The sequence below is a fragment of the Amia ocellicauda genome, chromosome 21 (genome assembly GCF_036373705.1).
Source record: "Amia ocellicauda isolate fAmiCal2 chromosome 21, fAmiCal2.hap1, whole genome shotgun sequence".
In the NCBI taxonomy this organism is placed as follows: domain Eukaryota; kingdom Metazoa; phylum Chordata; class Actinopteri; order Amiiformes; family Amiidae; genus Amia; species Amia ocellicauda.
The window spans coordinates 16,562,548-16,583,203 of record NC_089870.1 but is presented as its reverse complement, the minus strand read 5'-3'; the positions used below and the strand labels follow the sequence as shown (position 1 = coordinate 16,583,203).

The 20,656-nt window shown below is 39.9% G+C and overlaps 2 protein-coding genes across 5 annotated transcripts in view; both read left to right on the top strand.

Moving 5' to 3' along the window:
- Nucleotides 1-366: 366 nt before the first annotated feature.
- batf (basic leucine zipper transcription factor, ATF-like) lies at nucleotides 367-10,110 on the top strand. The gene is made up of 3 exons (XM_066694678.1): nucleotides 367-540; nucleotides 4,390-4,494; nucleotides 7,807-10,110. Exons 1-3 carry the CDS (start codon nucleotides 475-477, stop codon nucleotides 8,011-8,013), a joined length of 378 nt encoding a protein of 125 aa, XP_066550775.1. The 5' UTR covers nucleotides 367-474; the 3' UTR covers nucleotides 8,014-10,110.
- A 959-nt stretch (nucleotides 10,111-11,069) lies between these two features.
- The window catches only part of flvcr2a (FLVCR choline and putative heme transporter 2a), a 25,181-nt gene continuing 15,594 nt past the window's right edge, over nucleotides 11,070-20,656 (top strand). For all 4 annotated transcript variants that reach the window (XR_010805147.1, XM_066694076.1, XM_066694075.1 and 1 more), the window contains exon 1: nucleotides 11,070-12,235. Coding sequence is in view for 3 of the 4 variants with exons in the window: in XM_066694076.1 (XP_066550173.1) it covers nucleotides 11,660-12,235 (576 nt within the window). In the remaining variant the exon portion in view is untranslated. The remainder of the gene's footprint in view (nucleotides 12,236-20,656) is intronic.

Sequence of the window (20,656 nt, the reverse complement as noted above, 5' to 3'; positions counted from 1 at the left end):
ACTACTATTATCACTTATAATAGTAATGGTATTTGTATGCTCTTACTGGTTATATAATGTTTTATCCTGTATATGCCCCCTAGTAAATAGTGAAATTGCTCTTCATACTTTCACCCATGCAATGAGCGAAAGTGGGCTTTTTTCTGGGTTTTTGAGGCATACATCCCTGTATGTTTTTGTTAAAAGTTTCCACATCATGTGACTTCCAGTTGCGAGTCACTCAGACAGATCTTACCAGAAACCACATCAGACAGAGTTAAGAAAACTGAGATAAAGTCTCATAGAGGCAGAGAGAGAGAGAGAGAGAGAGAGAGAGAGAGAGAGAGAGAGAGAGGGGAGGGAGAGAGAGAGAGAGAGAGAGAGAGAGTCTTATTCATTAAGTAAAAGAGGCAAGAATAGTTCAGTATACAGAGATAGAGAGAGACAGAAAGCAGAAGTGGAGAGACCTGTGGCTTTACTGAGACGCAGTTTGCTATGGCACAGGGTTCTGACAGTAACGACACAAGTTTTACCAGATCTCCATCTCCGGGCAGTAAGCAGGTAAATACATTTATTCCTCTATTATTGAAAGTTTATACAGTTGTATTTTTTGTCCAGTCAAAAGAAAGGGAACAGGTCTGCAAGGGGCAGGCTGGCTGCAGTTTTCTCTGAACTGGCTCGATTTGAGTATCATTCACAAGTCTGTGTGGTTTATGCACAAATTACATATTTTCACTGTGGATGTATATTCTCCTGCATAATACCCACATATGTGAAGTTGTATCATTTAAATAAGCAGGTTCTTTTTGCAGAGAAAGCATTGCTATTTCTCAGATTGCCAGTGTCTCAGTTTGCACAGAGTATCATGACATTTGTATAGAAGAGCATGAAACCTTCCTCACATTCTCAACACGTGTGAAGATCATTCACTGGCAGGGTGTGCTGTGTACGCTGACTATCTGTGCAGGATGTCTGTTGGCAAGTGGTTTGGTTAATCTGGGGCTTTAATCCTTTTATGGATGAAGATGCCGCTGTGTAATGGCATTTCATTTCATAGGGGCAATCCTCCGAGCAGTTATTAGTGTAGCACAATAATACATTTATAAATAAAATTGAGTGTTTGTGGAGCTGTATGGTTATTCATATATTTCCTGAGGCTCCCAGCACACTTTACCATAAACTATAAACAGAGTTTGGAGAGTGTACTTATCCTGCATGCCCGCTAAAGTGCATGTGGGGGCTGTCTCTCCACATTGTAGTTCAATGTAAATTATGCAGAATGTGCCTTTCCCTGGACTACCCCTGCCCTTCAGGGGGCTGCCATGTTTCCTACATACAAGAATTTGAATCAACCGCTGCGACAGACAGGCGTGCGTCACATCATGTCTTTTCATGTGTTTTTAAAATGTTTATTTTCAATGAACAAAACCATTATTAAGTACAAAGGATCAAAGTTGGATTGAGTTCAGCTTTTCCAGTCACCGATGCAAGGGGATGCAGCCCTCCACAACAAATTCAGTTTGCGATCATTAATCATTTTGATACCTTTTAAACTGTAACTCACAGGACATGAAACAGGTTAATCATCATTTCCTCAGAACACACCCTGTTTTAAAAAAAAAAGAAACCGGCCCAGCCCTAACTGAAGGCTTAACTAGTGCTCTGAACACTGCAGCAGTATTGATAACTGGGACACAACCTCCGGTTTGTAAAAGTAGTTTTCCCTCTGTGACAACAGTGCACAGTTTCTTAATTAAGTCATTTAAATCAAACAACAACTATAACAAATCCAGTTGCTGATGATTTTAAAACCATGTGGTATTTTCTTAAACAAGCAGGACTGAATCTTGTAAGAATACTGGGAGAAAGTTAATTGTAGATAACAGCACTTTATTAATAAACTACATTGTTAACAGCTCTCGAACACATTACAAAAAATATAAAATTAATACAATTAAATATATATATACAGTGAGGGAAAAAAGTATTTGATTCCCTGCTGATTTTGTACGTTTGCCCACTGACAAAGAAATAATCAGTCTATAATTGTAATGGTAGGTGTATTTTAACAGTGAGAGACAGAATAACAACAAAAAAATCCAGAAAAACGCATTTCAAAAAAGTTATACATTGATTTGCATGTTAATGAGGGAAATAAGTATTTGACCCCTTCGACTTAGTACTTGGTGGCAAAACCCTTGTTGGCAATCACAGAGGTCACATGTTTCTTGTAGTTGGCCACCAGGTTTGCACACATCTCAGGAGGGATTTTGTCCCACTCCTCTTTGCAGATCCTCTCCAAGTCATTAAGGTTTCGAGGCTGACGTTTGGCAACTCGAACCTTCAGCTCCCTCCACAGATTTTCTATGGGATTAAGGTCTGGAGACTGGCTAGGCCACTCCAGGACCTTAATGTGCTTCTTCTTGAGCCACTGCTTTGTTGCCTTGGCTGTGTGTTTTGGGTCATTGTCATGCTGGAATACCCATCCACGACCCATTTTCAATGCCCTGGCTGAGGGAAGGAGGTTCTCACCCAAGATTTGACGGTACATGGCCCCGTCCATCGTCCCTTTGATGCGGTGCAGTTGTCCTGTCCCCTTAACAGAAAAACACCCCCAAAGCATAATGTTTCCACCTCCATGTTTGACAGTGGGGATGGTGTTCTTGGGGTCATTCCTTGATGCCAAAGAGCTCGATTTTGGTCTCATCTGACCACAACACTTTCACCCAGTTCTCCTCTGAATCATTCAGATGTTCATTGGCAAACTTCAGACGGGCCTGTACATGTGCATTCTTGAGCAGGGGGACCTTGCGGGCGCTGCAGGATTTCAGTCCTTCACGGCGTAGTGTGTTACCAATTGTTTTCTTGGTGACTATGGTCCCAGCTGCCTTGAGATCATTAACAAGATCCTCCCGTGTAGTTCTGGGCTGATTCCTCGCCGTTCTCATGATCATTGAAACTCCATGAGGTGAGATCTTGCATGGAGCCCCAGACCGAGGGAGACTGACAGTTATTTTGTGTTTCTTCCATTTGCGAATAATCGCACCAACTGTTGTCACCTTCTCACCAAGCTGCTTGGCGATGGTCTTGTAGCCCATTCCAGCCTTGTGTAGGTCTACAATCTTGTCCCTGACATCATTGGACAGCTCTTTGGTCTTGGCCATGGTGGAGAGTTTGGAATCTGATTGATTGATTGCTTCTGTGGACAGGTGTCTTTTATACAGGTAACGAGCTGAGATTAGGAGCACTGCCTTTAAGAGAGTGCTCCTAATCTCAGCTCGTTACCTGTATAAAAGACACCTGGGAGCCAGAAATCTTGCTGATTGATAGGGGATCAAATACTTATTTCCCTCATTAACATGCAAATAAATGTATAACTTTTTTAAAAGCGTTTTTCTGGATTTTTTTGTTGTTATTCTGTCTCTCACTGTTAAAATACACCTACCATTAAAATTATAGACTGATCATTTCTTTGTCAGTGGGCAAACGTACAAAATCAGCAGGGGATCAAATACTTTTTTCCCTCACTGTATATATATATATATGTAGGTAGGTATTACCAATGGTGCACAGAATCTGAGTGACCTTAGAATATTAGCATGGTCTCCAATGTCACAAGCACAGTAAAAAAATGTAAACAAGGTATAATCTCACATATGCTTTACAAACATTAATCAAAAAATGCACTCAAAGCTTTTTTTATTTGATGTATTCCTACCACTGTTCAACTGCAATCCTGTTTGTTACTCATTAACTGCTTCCACACACTTTAAGTAATTTCGCTTTCTTGGTGTTGAGTCAGTATTATAGAGAAATCCTGTCTGTAAGCATGTGTCAGAATCAGCTTTCTAAGAAACACTGCTTGTCCAGACTTTGTTGTGGATAGTTTCCTTTTTCGATGCAATCTAACAGTGAGACAGATTCAGAAAAAGGCATTGTTTGGTAAATCTGTCTTCACTGCAAATACCAATTCATTACAGAATGTACACCCGGCTAATTTTGTGCTACGTTACAATATATTTCATCATCATTTCTAGAAAAAACACTATGAATAATTTATGATGAAAGCGGTCATATTTCAACAAAATTTGTAATGTTTCCCTACAGTATCAGCATGAAAATATAGAAGCTTTGTTTATCACACAATGCAGTGTTTGCTTTTCAATTCTTTACGACATTTCAGGTTCTATTTACATCCTTCTACTGCATATAGTTTTGGGGCATCAAAGTCAGACACTTATGCCCTTTGCACCCAAGCTTTCTTTACTAATTGGACACCTACTTAGTTGAAAGACTTGACAGCTGGAAAAGAGACACGTCCGTGAATTTCGGTTGGTCAAGCTTTTTCTTGGATGGACTCGGCTTATTTCGAAGGTGCTGAATTGTCTTGTTGCATTGGCTGTCCCCCAGGATTCCTCAGATGATGTGAAAAAGGTCATGAGGAGAGAGAAGAACCGCATTGCAGCTCAGAAGAGCAGGATGAGACAGACGCAGAAAGCAGACACCCTGCATCTGGTGAGGAACCCCCGTGAACAAACCACAACTCCCCACAAACCTGGTATTCCTGTGCCTTGTGAGAGCAGACACACTGTGAAACTGAGTCCCCTTTGATAGTACCAACATGCCTTGTGTCATTACGAGTGTAGTATTACCCAGCGTCTGCTCACTTCACCCGCTGGATCTTGCTCTGGGCATTGGGAATATTCCTGCAGCTCATTAATATATGCATCTTCTGAATGCTCTGAAACTATATGCATGTTTGGTGTATATACACTGTCTCCTTCCTACATTTGCAGTTTGTGTACTATCTGCCTAGCTATCTTGTTGTAGTGGGGGCAGTCCCACTATTCATGATAATACAGCACAGAGCCTTATGCACACCTATATACACTGAAGAGAGACAGTTCAGAAGGCTATTATATAATAAGGGGATTCTAACTGTTTTTAAAATTGCTACATAAGTGATATAGCAATTATAGTTTTGGTTGTGTTACATAGCGATGAATTGAAAATATAATTTTAGTTATGATGTTAAACCTTGTCCAGTTTGACTAATTTGCTGAGTACAGTTTCAGAGGGGACTGGGGAAATCTAAGAAGACCTATTGCAAAATCTCGGGACCATAATTCTTCACATATGCAACAACTTTTTACATGAATAAATGCAATGTTTGTGATCTCTGCCCCTCATGGAGCAGAAGCTGGAAGTAGAAGATATTAGGTCTGACAGGAAGTTTGAAAAAAAGCTGTTTAATGTAGTTATTGAAAACCATTTCAAATGATAGATTGAGGTCAATCGATGGGTATCATTTGGCAGTAGGTGGACAGGGAAAGACATTTTCTGGGAAGAATTACCTTTGCCAGAATGAGTTTAAAGAACTGTTGATGCTGAGGTAGCAACAGTTAGCTGTACACACTTCCACTCTGAGTGTCTGACAATAGCTGTGCTTGGTATGTCGTGCACAGTGACTTTCATTTTAAACTGTTGTGGCTGTTCATTGACTGGATTAATACTCTTGCAACTGTGAAGATTTTAGTCATCAACTTTCACAAGGAAGAAAATGAATGGTAAAGAAATAGATATTTCCGGCCTTGGCTTTGGTAGAATACTCACTAACTGTAATCGGTGGCTTTCACTATTCAGTACTCTGGAGGGCAAGGCCAGACCAATAGATCAGCAAGCACTGGGCCAATGGGTTATGGGTCATCAAGTTAATGCAGAGAATCTACGCTACTTTAACTTAATGCTCTGAAGGTTTTTCTAACATAATCACTTGAAGTAGTGAACTTTATAGAGCATACACCCATCTATTGTAAACCTGTAAACCTGAACACGAAAACCCTTCCACAGTTGCATTTCTCTTCACATTTCCCACATGGCACAGTTTACCTAAAATTATGATGCAGTCAGAAAAATTTATTAACCTGAGTATATGTGGTTTTAAGCACTTAATCTGTAGGGGAAAAAATGTGTAATTTCCTGCTTTTGGACACCATTAATAAAACCGGCTTGTGTTAATTCAGATCAAGGAACCACAAGCCATCTGATAAGAGGTGCAGTTGTGTAGTAAAGATGGTTTTCTGTCATCCACATGGTCCACAAACCAGAGGCACAGGGGAAACACCGAACTAATTCCACAGAAGTGTGCTTTTTTATCACACAAAAAAATGAAGATGTAGCTGTACTCATAGATAGTGTGAACTGTGTTTGACCAGGTTTTTCATTTCTGCTTTTCTGAGGGAGATTAATGCAATTTGTCCTAAATTTTCTCCGCAAATTAGTATAACATGTACAGCTCGTTTCCTTAAAAAACAGGAAAACATGAAATTGTATTAAAAAAATACTTGTTTAACACATACTGTTGAAGATTGACTGAAACTGAAATCTTTTTAAGGAACTGGGGTAAATTAAATTGCAAAACTACAAATTACTGTCCATTCAAGACAAATGCAGAACATACAGTAACATGTGAAATGAAGTTTATTAGAATGGCTTTTCCCTATGTGAAATGATCATCACAGTACATTATCTTTCATTGGTCCTTCTTTAAGAATACATTTTGGGTGAATATGAAGACAAAATGTTTTTTTAATTCAGTTAAAACGTCTTCGATAATTTGGATATTCACACCGATCCCCTCATAAAATGTTTTTCACAAGGTTTCTGGTTCTGGTTCTGCTTCCTTTGAGTCTTGAAATTGGTATCAAACTTGAAAACTGGTATCATACTATTTCAAAGATTTAAACTATTTTCTGTTTGATTCAATAAGTAAACAAATAATATACATATGGGGTTGTTGTTTTTCTCTTCAGTAATTTCAGTTGAAAAAATGTGAACATATTTAAATGATTCCCTGACTGTTTAGTCCCTGTTAAGATTTATTAACATGTGAAGGAAACCAGGCAGTGAATTGTGTGTCCTATATGTGTGTAGCAAGGGGGATTTAGGCCTTCGGTTCATGAGCTGCTAGTGTGTCATCTTCGTGTCTCTCTTGAGAGAATGGACTGATCAACCGTAGTAGAGCAGTATAGTCTGAGGTTTCGGTTTCATCGCTGCACATGATAAACAGGAAGCACCAAAAATCTGTTTTTTCCCTACCTGTGACACGTTTCCTGCCAGATCTGTGGTTTTTCTACTTATTTTTCTTCAATGAAAATGTACTTGATCGAGTAGTGGGCAGATACGATGCTGTCATTTCTGGTAACAGGGGAGCGACAGCTGCCTATTTAAATGGCATGACGTATTTGCAGTCTGTCAGCGGGGCTTGCCCTGGCCTATGTTTACAGTAAGTCAATAGCGTGGTAAAACCTCCCCACGGTGTGTCAGAATTATTAACGGAGTCAACTGGAACCTTTTTTTGTTTTTTTCCCACACTTCACGAGGAAAAAGAATCATAAACATCCTCCCAATCTCAACTGCAACAACAAGAACTGATTATAGACCCCGAAAAAATGTTCCATTCAGTGAACGTCAGACTGACATTCATTGTATCTGGGATATTTCATCCTTCAGCAGCCCACCAAGAAATGCCTGTAAAGATACGATAATAACAATCATTATAAAAATGATTTTCTGTTCAACTGGTAATCATTACTTGGTGCTGAATGATAATTATTAAGTAACTAACCACTTTGTTGTAAAACACAATGAAAGCTCCCTCATGGTCTAGCATTGGTCTAGTGTCGACCTAGACTGGTGATTTGAAAAGTCCTAGGAAGAACACTGAGGACGTGAAATTCACTCGACGTCTTCCTGGCAGGGTACAAGTCTGCTGAAACTCTGTACGACTCGGCCCACTGTCTGACCGGCCCTCGTTCTTGTTTTCAGGAGAGTGAGAATCTGGAGAAGGAGAATGCTGCCCTGAGGAAGGAGGTCCAGAGACTGACCGAAGAGGCCAAGCATCTGTCCACCGTGCTGAGCAACCACGAGCCCTTCTGCTCGGCACCGTTGAGCTCCCAGACCTCTGACATCCTCTACTCCCCCCACGGGGCCTTCCACCAGGCGCACATCACCTCGCCGCGCTTCCAGCACTGACCACCCGGGGGAGCTGACATGTTATCTCATTGTAGAGTTGGACAGGCAGAGAGGTTTGTGTTCGGGAGGAGTATACACTGGCATGCTCAATCTAACAGGCACAAACTGTCTTACTATCCACTATCCTACCCCCTTTGCTTAAGAGAACCAGATTAACTAGATAACGTTGATTTAGCCTCTGAGCTCACTTAGGGATTGAAACAAACAAGCAGATGATCGCTAACTTCATTTTTACATTCCTGTGTGCAAATCTAATTATGCAAGTGAGCCTTGGCTTTGGGCCCCAGGCTGGAGATACACACTGTCAGCTCGTGTTTGTGAAAAAGAAAAAGAAAAGAGCTTGATAAAATGAAATACCTTCTTGGTGGTTTATACTTGAGATTAAGCAGGTTGGTAAATTTAACTACGGGTAAAAAAATATCTTTTGTGTATTTTGCATACATTATTTTTGTTATATTTCTCTTTGCCCAGACAACACGTTCCTGTAGAAATCATATTTTAGACACATTCTGCAATCCTGCAAGGAAGGACTCCACGTGCAAATGAAAAATTCCACAAAGGAATGCATCATGTTTTGGGAATTTGTCTGGAATCAATCAGGATTTTTACTATTGTCATGACAAAAGGTCTATAACACTTGACCCTGTAGAAGTATTTAACTGCTTATGATTGTATGAGCACTGTTGAGAAAAACACACCTACAAACATTATATTAAATTAATATAAATTATATTGAAATAAGAAAAATGAATGTATTTAAAAATAAAACCAGGCTGACTGATTTTATCTGAGGTGCGGGCGAACTATGTTTCCTGTAACGAATGTGTACTGTACTGTAATCTGGTGAGTTTGTATCTTTCAGATATGTCTTAGGTGTATTTTCATGGAGGTCATTATAATCTCTAGATAGATTTGTGGATCTTTACTTTGAATGTGTTATTTATATAGATGGTGTCAATACTGGTAAAGTTGTACAATTGTTAATATTTTGTTGGAAATAGTCATCTGTTTATATTCCTTCCACTTGAATGTATATTGTTTATTTTTGTGTGATATACACTGCCCCCTGGTGTTTCAATAAGAAAGTAATCCCTTAAAAAGTGCAGATAATGTAAAGAAATATATTTTGATAAAACATTATAGGATTCATGCTTGTATGTATATAGAATATAGAGCATAAACACTGTCAAAGACAGTTCATGAAAGACATTTTCTAATTGTTGCATTCATCATAAAAGAATGTTTAATAGACATTGTTTTCATTTAATTGAAACAAATTGCATCAAATCATTCAATTTTTGAATACAACAGTTCATTGTAACCTATGCTGAAACATGATCTTTTGTGTAGATGTCTACCTCTCCTCCACTTATTTTAGGGGGAAAGGGAATGCTCATTTACATTATTACCTTTTCAGAGTGAATCCACTTTCAAACACATAAAAAATGCTCTGAATTTATGAAAAGATGCATTTTGGGAATGGCAAACCGCAAATGTGTCCACACACTGATAACTAACCATGTGACGTTTCAGTGTTATCTCTTCTAACGCAGCAACTGGAAGACACCCGATGATCCCAGTGACCAGCAGTCACTCGTTGACTGAACTCAGGGCCTGTTTGAGAGATCACTGTCGATTGTGGTTAGTTGTACTTACTGTAGTTCCTCGAATTGGTAGTGCTAAGTGTATTGCTTTTGCATTGAATTCAAAGGCCTTGAATGTAGTATTTATTCAGATGTATATCTACACTTTAATGACACGTTTTTTTATGATATATATGTACATACTAGTCTTTTCATTGACTAAAACAATAGGTTTTGGTTTTATAGGTACATTTATCAGGTCATTAAGACAATCAATAGAAAATGAAATAAAGGCTACAGTCTATAAATGCACACCAGAGGTCACTGTATACCTGTGCAAGCAAGCAGTGATGTGTTACAACCTATTCCGTTATGAATATCCAGTACAGTATTTTTATGGTATTTACTCTACAGAAAGCTAAGAATTTTTGTACTTTGCCTTTTCTTATGGAATTTGTGATAAATTGTATGTTGTTGCCCCTTATGCAATTGTAGCTTGTTGTTTAAAAAAATAAAGTTGTTTTTTTAAATAAGTTTCTTGTTCTACAGTGCCTCATATATTAGCAACTTCATTTATAAAGTGATTTTTTTGATTTTAAGTTTAAGTTTACAACACCAATGTGTTACCATTTTTTAAATTGATACACCAGACATGCAGCAAACATCTCAAAACAAAGCTTTCTTGGGACACCTTTCATTGGTTCCCCACAAGTTGTTTCTGAAGTGCCACTTAAGTTGTCAACTTAATTGACAGTGATTTACAAAAACACAACATCTTTGAAATAACCCGCAGGGGGTGCTGACTTACTGCATTTAACGAGTACACTTAGATACATGGTCAGTGATCCAACTTTTCTGTTCAATCCTTTTGAGTGTAAAGCGCAGATCAGACAACTGTATTAATATGTATTTAAACACACAGATCTGCCCGAAGGCACAACAGACAGGCTAACATAAGAAAGCACAAATGTGATGTGACAAAGTTGAAAGCATCTCACATAACGTCTCATTGGACTTGCATGCTGAGATAGGGCGTCACAGTTACATCCCTTAACTAATATGGTCTTCAGAATGCATTGGATTGTAAATGTTTGTAAATCTACTTCAAATGTATGTCACCCCCTTTGGTTTCATCAACACTGTCTCTTAAATTATACATATTAAGACTAAGCTAACAAATGAATGGGGCAGCAGTCCACAGATGACTCCCATGTCTCAAGTTCAAACACCTGGATTCTTTGTTGTCTTGGGTGAGTCAGTGAATATACATCATATATCAAAATATAACATGTAACTAGCATTAAGTCCAAATCATATAAAAGATCAGCTCCTTGCTCTGTTGTATCCATGCTTCTCATACAGCCCACATGTGTCAGTTGGAATTGTGCAGAAGTGCGGAACTCCGAATACAACGAGCGCGTCCATTGGCTAAAGGTCGGGGGGCGGAGTCAGGCATAGTGGGGAAACCACGTGTTTATTATGACTGAGACAGGCGTGCGGATCGGACAGACACCACCAGCACAACCCCGGAGACTTTGCCGGATTTGGACTCCCAAGGTTGTCTTTCTTATTTATTTGTCTCAAATGTGCTTTCATATGAAACCCACTAGTATTCGCGCCGAGCTGATCTCAGTGCCGGATCATCAGGAGTTTAGGTTTTAAATGTAAGGAAGTCTGGAGCAAAGTTTCACGACTTTCATTCTTTGGGTTCCGATTTAGTAACTGTTTTCGCCACAGGAGACACAGTAACAGTATTGGGACGAACCGGTAGTGTCTGTCTATCTTAAAACACTGCATCTGCTGTGGATCTGATCAAACATGTGACTCTTCAGAAAGCAGAAGTTTCACAGCTTTTGATGATCGGCACGTTTTTCTCCCCCTCCTGCTCTTATTTGCTTTGGATCGACACCACCGACAGCTAAATCGCCTCCCTGGTTTCGTATGCAGACTCAAATAATACCTCACAAAGCTGTAACCTAAAATAACTCTTACCTTAGTTGGGCTCACTGGACATATCACCCACTTCCCAGTGCTCCCCCAGTCAGCATCCAAAACCCTGCAATATGAACGAGACTGAAATAAACGATAACAAAGATGTCCCCAATTGTGACAAGTCGGTCCACACGGAGAAAGACCAGGACCCCCATCTGCTCGGTGACTTACAGAGACTCTCCAATGGCAGAGCCGACTCAGCCCCGGCCACCCGTCTGTACAAGAGGCGCTGGGCCATCGTGTGCCTGTTCAGCGCCTATTCCCTGTGCAACTCTTTCCAGTGGATCCAGTATGGCATCATCAACAACATCTTCATGCACTTCTACAGCGTGGACTCCTTCACCATAGACTGGATGTCCATGATCTACATGCTCACCTACATCCCCTTCATATTCCCCGTCACCTGGCTGCTGGACAAGAAGGGGCTGCGGGTCATCGCCCTGGCTGGAGCCGCCCTCAACTGCCTGGGCACCTGGATCAAGGTGGCCAGCGTGAGACCCGACCTGTTCGGGGTGACCATGTTCGGCCAGTTCTCCTGCTCCTTCGCCCAGGTCTTCATCCTCGGCATGCCGTCTCGGATCGCCTCGGTGTGGTTCGGCTCGGAGGAGGTGTCCACTGCCTGCTCCATCGGGGTCTTTGGCAACCAGGTGAGAAAGGCAGGGACATAACTGTCCAGATCCATAGTGCGTCCAGGCAGTGCAAAATAGATCTTCAAACTCCAAATTGAGAAATGAAGAATAAATCCTCCTCCAAGAAATAGGACACTGTTTTCAAATCTAACGGATTATGGGATTACATTGGGTGTATGACATAGATATGGCACAAGATTGCCAGTATTTCTAAAACCATGTAATTTGCTAATCGTGATGGTTATTTTATACATAGTTTGTGTTTTGTGGACATGTATTGTGAAATTGTTCAGAGAGTAGCCTAAATAGAAAAACACCCACTGAAATAATCCTAGTGTAAATAGTCCCTAATAACTCCTGTTTCCTTTAACATATCATAACGAATCATAGGGGACAGTCCAAGTGTCATATGGGTGACTTCCAATTACATTTTGCTTCTCATACAATGCATTAATCAACAGAGCTGTGGAGAAACAAAGAGAAACAAACAAACAAAAAGCAACAAATCAATTTGACCAGAACAATAATACAAACCTGGCACCTACAGTGACGTGTCTAAAGGATAGTAAATGAAAAATCTGCAGTTTGCATTGTCTGGATTCAGTCTTTTGGCCATTTTGCATGGTAGTTAGATTAACAAAAATGCAAATCAGCAATACCAGACTAAGCAGTCCCTTTTAAAAATATATCTGTATCTTGCAGATTTTGACCTATGAGTATTTTCATGACAAACCACCACACAGCTTGCTGCTAGGGGACACTCTGTGCTTGTGACAGCCCTGAACTTCTGCTCCATGACTATGACCATGTCTGGGTCAACTGAACGTTTGCCCATTCAAACGTCTCGCCCTGTTCGTGAAGACTAAACTTTTGGAAGTGCATCAGAGTTCGAATTCAAACTAGAGCTCCTCCACCTTATATCAGGCTGGTGTACATTCTCATTGCTGTAGAAATGTGAACTAGAGTTTCTACCACAGTAAAGGAGTGGAAATTAGGCACATGACAGGCTGTGATTATTATCTATGAGAAACCTCTGATCTGAGGGGCAAGGTGTAAATGAAGAAGCAACTAGGAAGGGAGGGGGTGGTTTCCCGCCACAAATTCTCAAATTCCCAAGTACGGTCCGCTGTGTTGTCCACTCCCACATCGCTGCTCCTGCCGGCTGCTCTCTCTGGTTACTTGTCAGAATACAGGCTTCCACATCAGCACTAGTAAAACGAGACGTATTGCACAACTACAGACAGTGTGCTCAGACGCAAGCAGTAGTCTGAGACGTTGTGAGGAACAAAACAAAGAGACTCTATCAGGGTGGTGTGATCTCCCGAGAGCTGGCAGCCACAAATCAACAGAGCGGTTATCTTTATTGAACGAATGAGCAGAGATATGGTTTTGCAAGTTGTGATGTACCGCTCATCTTGTTGACATCCTCTGCATCCGTTCTGCTGCAGTAAATCTCTGCAAAGTAAAAGCACCAAAATGCAAGAGCCATAATTGCTTGGAAGTGAGTGTCGGTGAGATGCATTGTATGGCTTTGAGGATTATTATTTCTTGTGCTTTTTCTTTAACCCTTAAAATCCTACACCAGCCATATTTTATGTTCTGGAAGCTTGAACGTTTGGGGTTTGATAGGAATTGGAGTGAGATGAATTGACAAATGAGGCAAAGGGAGTCTGGAATAACATGAAACAAAAAAGTATTGACTGTTATTTAGAGAATAAATAAAAGTTGGCTTAGTATCCCTAAACTTAAAGTGTAAAAAGGTAACATGAAATAAGTGCAACAGACATTATATCATATACAACAACCAGAGCCTATTTCTCCTCTGTTTAAAGCGTCTGAGCCAGCCTCCACAAAAAATATTTCAGGTTTGTTCCTCATCTTTCTCCATTTATAGACACAAGACTGATGAATACCCATATAATAATACATATGAAATGGGCTCCAGAATGGTAATATAAACACATGAAGAATAAACGCAAAGTAACCCAACATTTTATAGAGAAACAAACTAGATGACATTACTGAAATAAGATGTACAAATCCAAATGACTTCTCCCACACACCACAGTAATTGTCCAGTATAGAGCTTAATGCAAAATATCTGAGGAGCTCAATTCTATATAAATAAAATAATTCCAATGACATTTTTTAAACTTGTTTCCATATATTTTTCACGTGGTCATCCCTGTAATGTAATGTTTCTATGCATGAGGAAATGTAAATGCAAGCAGTGAATTATCTTTAAAATACCCGCTGCGTTTTTTGATGTCGCTCGGCTCTGGCCTGTTGTTTTTTCTTTAGCCGCTGGTAAATAGATTTGTATTTTTGTATCAAATAACACATACACTATGTGCTGAGTAGAGAAAGCAATTGAGTTGCGCTAATGAAGATCAAAGAATGAAGTCAATTAGATACAAGTGTGGACTTACTTAGTATGCCTTTTCCTGGACCAGTCTTCTCCTGTGCTTTGAATGTCTGCATTACTGTCAAGCACCCACACGACTTTAAAACTAAGAAAGAATTGATGATATACCATTTTCCAGTGATACAACATGATAAGAAAAACACCAGGCAATCAGAAAATTTACAATAGAACATTTATAAACAAACGTGTGCATTTGCGGCTTAATTGTAGTGTTTGCTTTTTTATGGTATCTGAGTAAAACGCAGACAAGGTAAACATTCAGAAGTTCTCATTAAATAAAATGAACTCACGGTCTATGTTAAACAATACAGTATATTGTTAATCTTGATAAACCACTACTATGCCTTTCCCATGGATTTATCTGGCTGATTGTAAAGACACAGGTCATGTTATCTGGATTTTCCTGTAATATAAATTCCTCAATGACTGCACATTTGTTTACATATTTGTCTGCATTTTCTGTGCGTTTCTCTTTGCAGTCTTAGTTACGTCTGTAGACAACATCATGTTTGTTGGTTTGATCGTTTATTCGTGTATTTGGTGTTTTTGTTAAAATGTTCAGTATAGAGGTTGTACACATCATAAGATTGCCAGTTATTACATTTAACTATAAAATGTGTATTATGTTGTACATTGGAATAGGAATTGAATAGACTGAATTGAGGTGGAATTGGAAATCAAAACAGAGATTGACTCCAACTTTACTTTTATACCAGTTTCTGCAATGGACATAGAAAGTAATATTTAGTCAAAGTACTTAATATTCATGTTGTGTAAATTAATATGTAGGCCCAATATATTATATTGGTTAATAGACAATCAACAATAAATATTATAATTAAACAAGGTCCATTTGGTATAATTCCACTGTCCATGACTTGTTACTTTTGATGACTTCTAGTGATTTAGTCTGATTCATACCCTTTTCACTGTCAAACTAGAAATAGTTGAATGCTTTGAGATCAAAGTAACAGAAGGCCTGTGACGCTTGCAATGTGTGAAGGAATCAAACCGGCTGAGACTGAGCAATGCCGAAGGACACTATGAATTAAGAATTTAAAACCAGGATTTTATATGCACAACCTGGTGGTATACCCAGTGAAGCGTACTGTTCACCTTGAAAAATCCGGATAAATCCTGTTAAATTCTTCTAATTCACATTTTCTGCTCGTGTGGGTTTTCATAGTCACTCTCTGGATTGGTTATGGCCTCTGAGTGCTACCACATGGGTCATCGTTCCACAGTGAATGGACCCAAAGGCCAGCAGAAGTGAAAATGTTCCTGGATATCTAACAGAAATTAACAACACTGAATTCACTCAAGAGTAGATAATGCCATTCTTTCTTATATGCCATGGTTTCTGGCCCTGTAAGTACTGTCCCGGCTGAGCTTGGCTTTGGTGTATCTGTGTCAAAAGGCCACTGGCGTCTACTTTGGTGTCAGATGCTGAAGGCAGATGTTGTAATGTGATAGTTGCGTGGAACCTCCAATTCATACTCCATAAAATGGTGTCAGCATGCAACATTGCCTTTGTGAGAGATACGACGCCTTGTTCTAAATGCAAACTTTAAAATCAAGAACAAAAACCTTTGTAACTAAAATGAATGGCTCTTGAATGCTGCTTACACTGAGTACAGACATCTTCTGGAACAGGATATGTAAATACAATTAGCTTATCTGAAATTAACAGAGTGTTTCCGAAATGTGTTTTAACTCCATAGAACTGTAGAACATGGCCTTTAATTCGCTGAACGTGTGAAAATGATTTGCATCGTTAGCAGATTTGATTTGTAGCTTAACAGGCACTTAAAGCTCCAATCTTTTTAATATCAGTGCCATTATTTCTGTGTTTATTTGTGAGCGGTATGTTTTGTGTGTAATAAAAAGTTAACATCGCTTAATGGACTGTACAAACGGTTTGCTTTATGATAAGCTTTCCTGTTCTTTTGTCTTGAGTTGGGCTTGGATCTCACTAATTGTGAACTATGCTTATGACTACCCTAAAAGCCAAAAGTATAACAAATAAATATAGCATGTAAGCACAAGGTTGTAACCATTGCTAACTGGCATCAGTTTTGTAACACTAGCTGTGGGGGTGTGATCTAGTTGGTACTTGATTTAATTATATGGATTATCATTCATATTACTGCACCTCCCAAAACACGTCAAGAGAATTGTAAATGCAGTTTTGTAATAATAGCATGATCTCAGCTGAACATTTCGATTTAAGGATACATTTTTGACTTTTACGCTATAAGGATTATCAAGTAATGGGCAGTTATCACTTTTACAACTGCATTATATTCAATTCTAGAACAGAATCCTGATTATCATTACAGTTGATTATGTTAATAACATAATTATCAGAAAAATCTCAACAAATACTGACCAAATGTTTTACTTATTTGTAACTAAAATCAATCTGGTTGAAATCTTGAAGCATTAATACATTATCACTGAACGCTTCCCGTTATCAAATGTTTGAATGTGCCTTGACGGACTGAAATATCAGTCAGCAGATAGTGAATACATGTGTTAACGGGGAGAAAAGCGTCCTTGTAGAAATAAACCGATTGAGTTGACAGTGAGTGGGGTAGTAGTTTCTGAAAGGGTTAACGTCAAAGATTCAGTTTTATGCTTTGAAACACTGCGCTCACCGAGCAGCAACTGAAGCAGGAAGGAGGAGTCTTACCAAAGAGGAAAAACTCAATTGTAAACGTCATATGATGGTGTTGGTGGCAATAAATAGTGGCGCACATGCACAAAGCATACCTCTGGAGGGGCATAACAGACCTGGTGTTAATGTTGTCATTCACTAAAATAATTTAGGTAGTATATTTGACAACAGTGAGTTTGAGGGAGGATTTAGTTTATTTACCAAGGCACCGGTCCCTTTCAGGATTTACTTTATCGTAGGACTGATTTGTACTCTGTATAGAAAATTTAAAACTGGAAACTAAATGATCCTGGTCTTTTTCTTAAGTAACACATTTAATAATAACCCTAATAAAAACAACAACGCGATGAACAACCACAAAGTGATTATGGAGAAGCTGAGCAGCGTACAGGGGTATAACCTGGAGAAGCCCATGAAGACTGTGGAAAACTGTGGAACCAAACTGCTAGATCTCACAGATGGAGGAACCCCCATAACTGATCCAGAAATACCTCCTGAGGCCCCAAGGCAGGAACTAGCTGGTCCCAGCCCGGTTGCGGCCGTCCACCTGTACAAGCGGCGCTGGGTGATACTTTTCCTCTTCAGCTCCTACTCCATGTGCAACGCCTTCATGTGGCTGCAGTATGGGATCGTGAGCAACATTTTCATGAGGTTTTATAGCATAGACTCCTTCACCATCAACTGGCTGTCCATGATCTACATGCTCACCTACATCCCCCTGATTGTCCCCGTCATGTGGCTCCTGGACAACCGAGGCATGAGAGACGTGGTCATGGCTGGATGTGCTTTCAATTGTATTGGGGCCTGGATCAAAACCGGCAGCGCTGCCCCGAACCTCTTCGCGGTCGCCTTCTTTGGACAGTTCGTATGTTCTGTGGCCACTGTGTTCGTGCTGGGCATCCCCTCCCGGCTTGCCTCTCTGTGGTTTGGAGAGCAGGAGGTCTCTACGGCGTGTTCCATCGGTGTGCTAGGAAACCAGGTGCGTTACTCAGCTTGAGCAGAAGCCCTCTCCCCCCCATCTATCACTGGGTTATGTCATGATCTCAGCCCAGTGCATGTTTTTAGTTCTTGAAATCATTTTTTTGTTTGTTTCTAAGCACTGTTTGTAGTTCCTCTCTTTAAGTGCATAGGTACAACGGTGCATGTGCTGTCGGATATCATGATGTTCAAGATCCAAACCAACCCGGTTCTGTGCTACTGTGGCTTCTTTCGGTTTGATAACTTCCATAAATGTGGTTGAATAATTGCTCACAGATATTTTAAGAACGGTAGTAGAGAGACTTTGTACTGTCGGTGCTTTTTCTTTGTGGTGCAGTGATCAAAAATTAGGGTCAGCCTAGAAGATCTTTCTGAAGGAATTCCAGTTGTTTGATATATCTCTATTTTAAATGTATTTTACATTTTGAAGATGCATCTCTTAGTTGGCACCGAAGCCATGCTATGGACTTAACCCAATTCTCCGGCGATGCATTGAGAGGGATCAGGGAGCTGTCCTGATGCTGAGGGTCATTGCTCTCTCTGAAAAAAGCTCCCTGGATGCTCTGAACTGCTGCCAGAGCCACTTGCTCAGAGAGGACATCCGACCTGGGGCCTAGTTTTCAGTTTCATACACGCCATTCAGTCTGAAATGTAACTGAACTCTGACTTGTGCAATAATCTTACACTCTTCTGCTGACCGCTGAGCTTTACAGCAGACAATATAATCCTTTTGGGGTGTAGTGGTTCATTTGGAGATTAAAAATCTTGCTAGGAATTTGTGTATGTATAATAATTTAAGAGGCTTACAGAGCTTTGCATTGTGTCTCTATTAGTCACAAGCACTAGGTTGTTTAAAAATGTATCTTTGGGGTAATTATGTCTGGATACGGCAAAATATTTGAATGTGACGTATAATTACCTTAATTTAGAAAAGTAAAATGACTTTATAACATTTATAGATAATTAAATCTGTTTTAGATTTGAATGGTTATCAGGTGTGGGTCATTCCACACCAGCTCAACCAAAAAAGGGCCAGTTATCTTTTTATAGGCCTTAATCAAGGATCCATATGTTCGCTAATGTCCTTGAAAAACTGGTTATCCAGGTGGAGAATGGAGTATTGTTTTAACATTGGCACATCTCAGAGCCACTTATCTGATTGTGTGGGTGTGTTGTTGTACAGGGATGTAAGTGCACAGACGCATGCAAATACTACAGCAGCCCAACTAACTCTGCATCCGATTGGATCGGACACCCATTTCCAGCTATCCGAGGTTACATAGACATATTTATTGGAATTTAAATGCGATGTCATCGTGCCGCTGTGCAAGTTGGCATTAGGGAGCAAGATTCATATTTTGCGGCCTCCCGCTGAGTGTATCACGTTTGACCCTGAATCATTTGGCAATTGACATAAGCAGCTGCTCGTTGCAGTAACTGAGGAGTTTCCCTTTTGTTAACCCATTCACAGGAGGAGAGCGAGTGGGGATTGGTTGTGATATAGTAGCCCTGGAGTCAGAGCTGGGTGATGGTGTTGTGTGTGTTAATGCACTCATCCCAGTGCTAATGGTTAATGAAATAGCAAGTGATCAGAACAGCTGTGAAGTGTCGGTTCTTGGATCCAAAGAGGCAGCCCCGTCTCCTGGAACAGAGAAGTGGGGGGAAATGCTGTCATGCACACACACGTATTGCACGCCTGCATAAACATGTTCCCAGAGCACTGACTTCACAAAACTAGCAATGGTGCTTTGCTATTTTTAAAAATGCCCCAGACTTCATCCCAAATTAGATTTTCTGTTTCCTTGTTATTTTGTAGCTCATGGCAGCCTTTTATAATACAGTATTTCCAATATTGTAAAATCTAGCCCTACCTTGGATGTTGGTTGTGATTGGTCTGCACTGTACAATGAGCTGGTCAGAACAGGACTCCTACCGTCTGTCAGGAATTACCCACAGTTTGAATATTTATTCACAAAAGTATATTTTATTATTTTAAACGAAATTGTGCAATCAGGTTAGAACAGTTCCAGCACAGTTTGTTAAGGAGTGACTAATGCAGAACTCAATGCACGAGTACACCGACTACACGATCGCAAAGTTAATTCAATGTCTTCATGACCCTGTCTTTTCTGTTATATCTGTCCAACCCTAACCTTCCACAGTGACCACCCTATGCTCCAGTGACTGTGGGTGTTGCTCACTACCATAGAAAGTAATCCAATAGAGCCCTCGTCACATTTCAAGATATCTGTTCTGGTTTCCCACACTTGTACCTAGAAGGTGTTTCAATAAATCGCCTCTGCCTAACACAGGTTAGACAGAGTGTCTACTAAGTGATCTATCAATACTTGTTGTCATC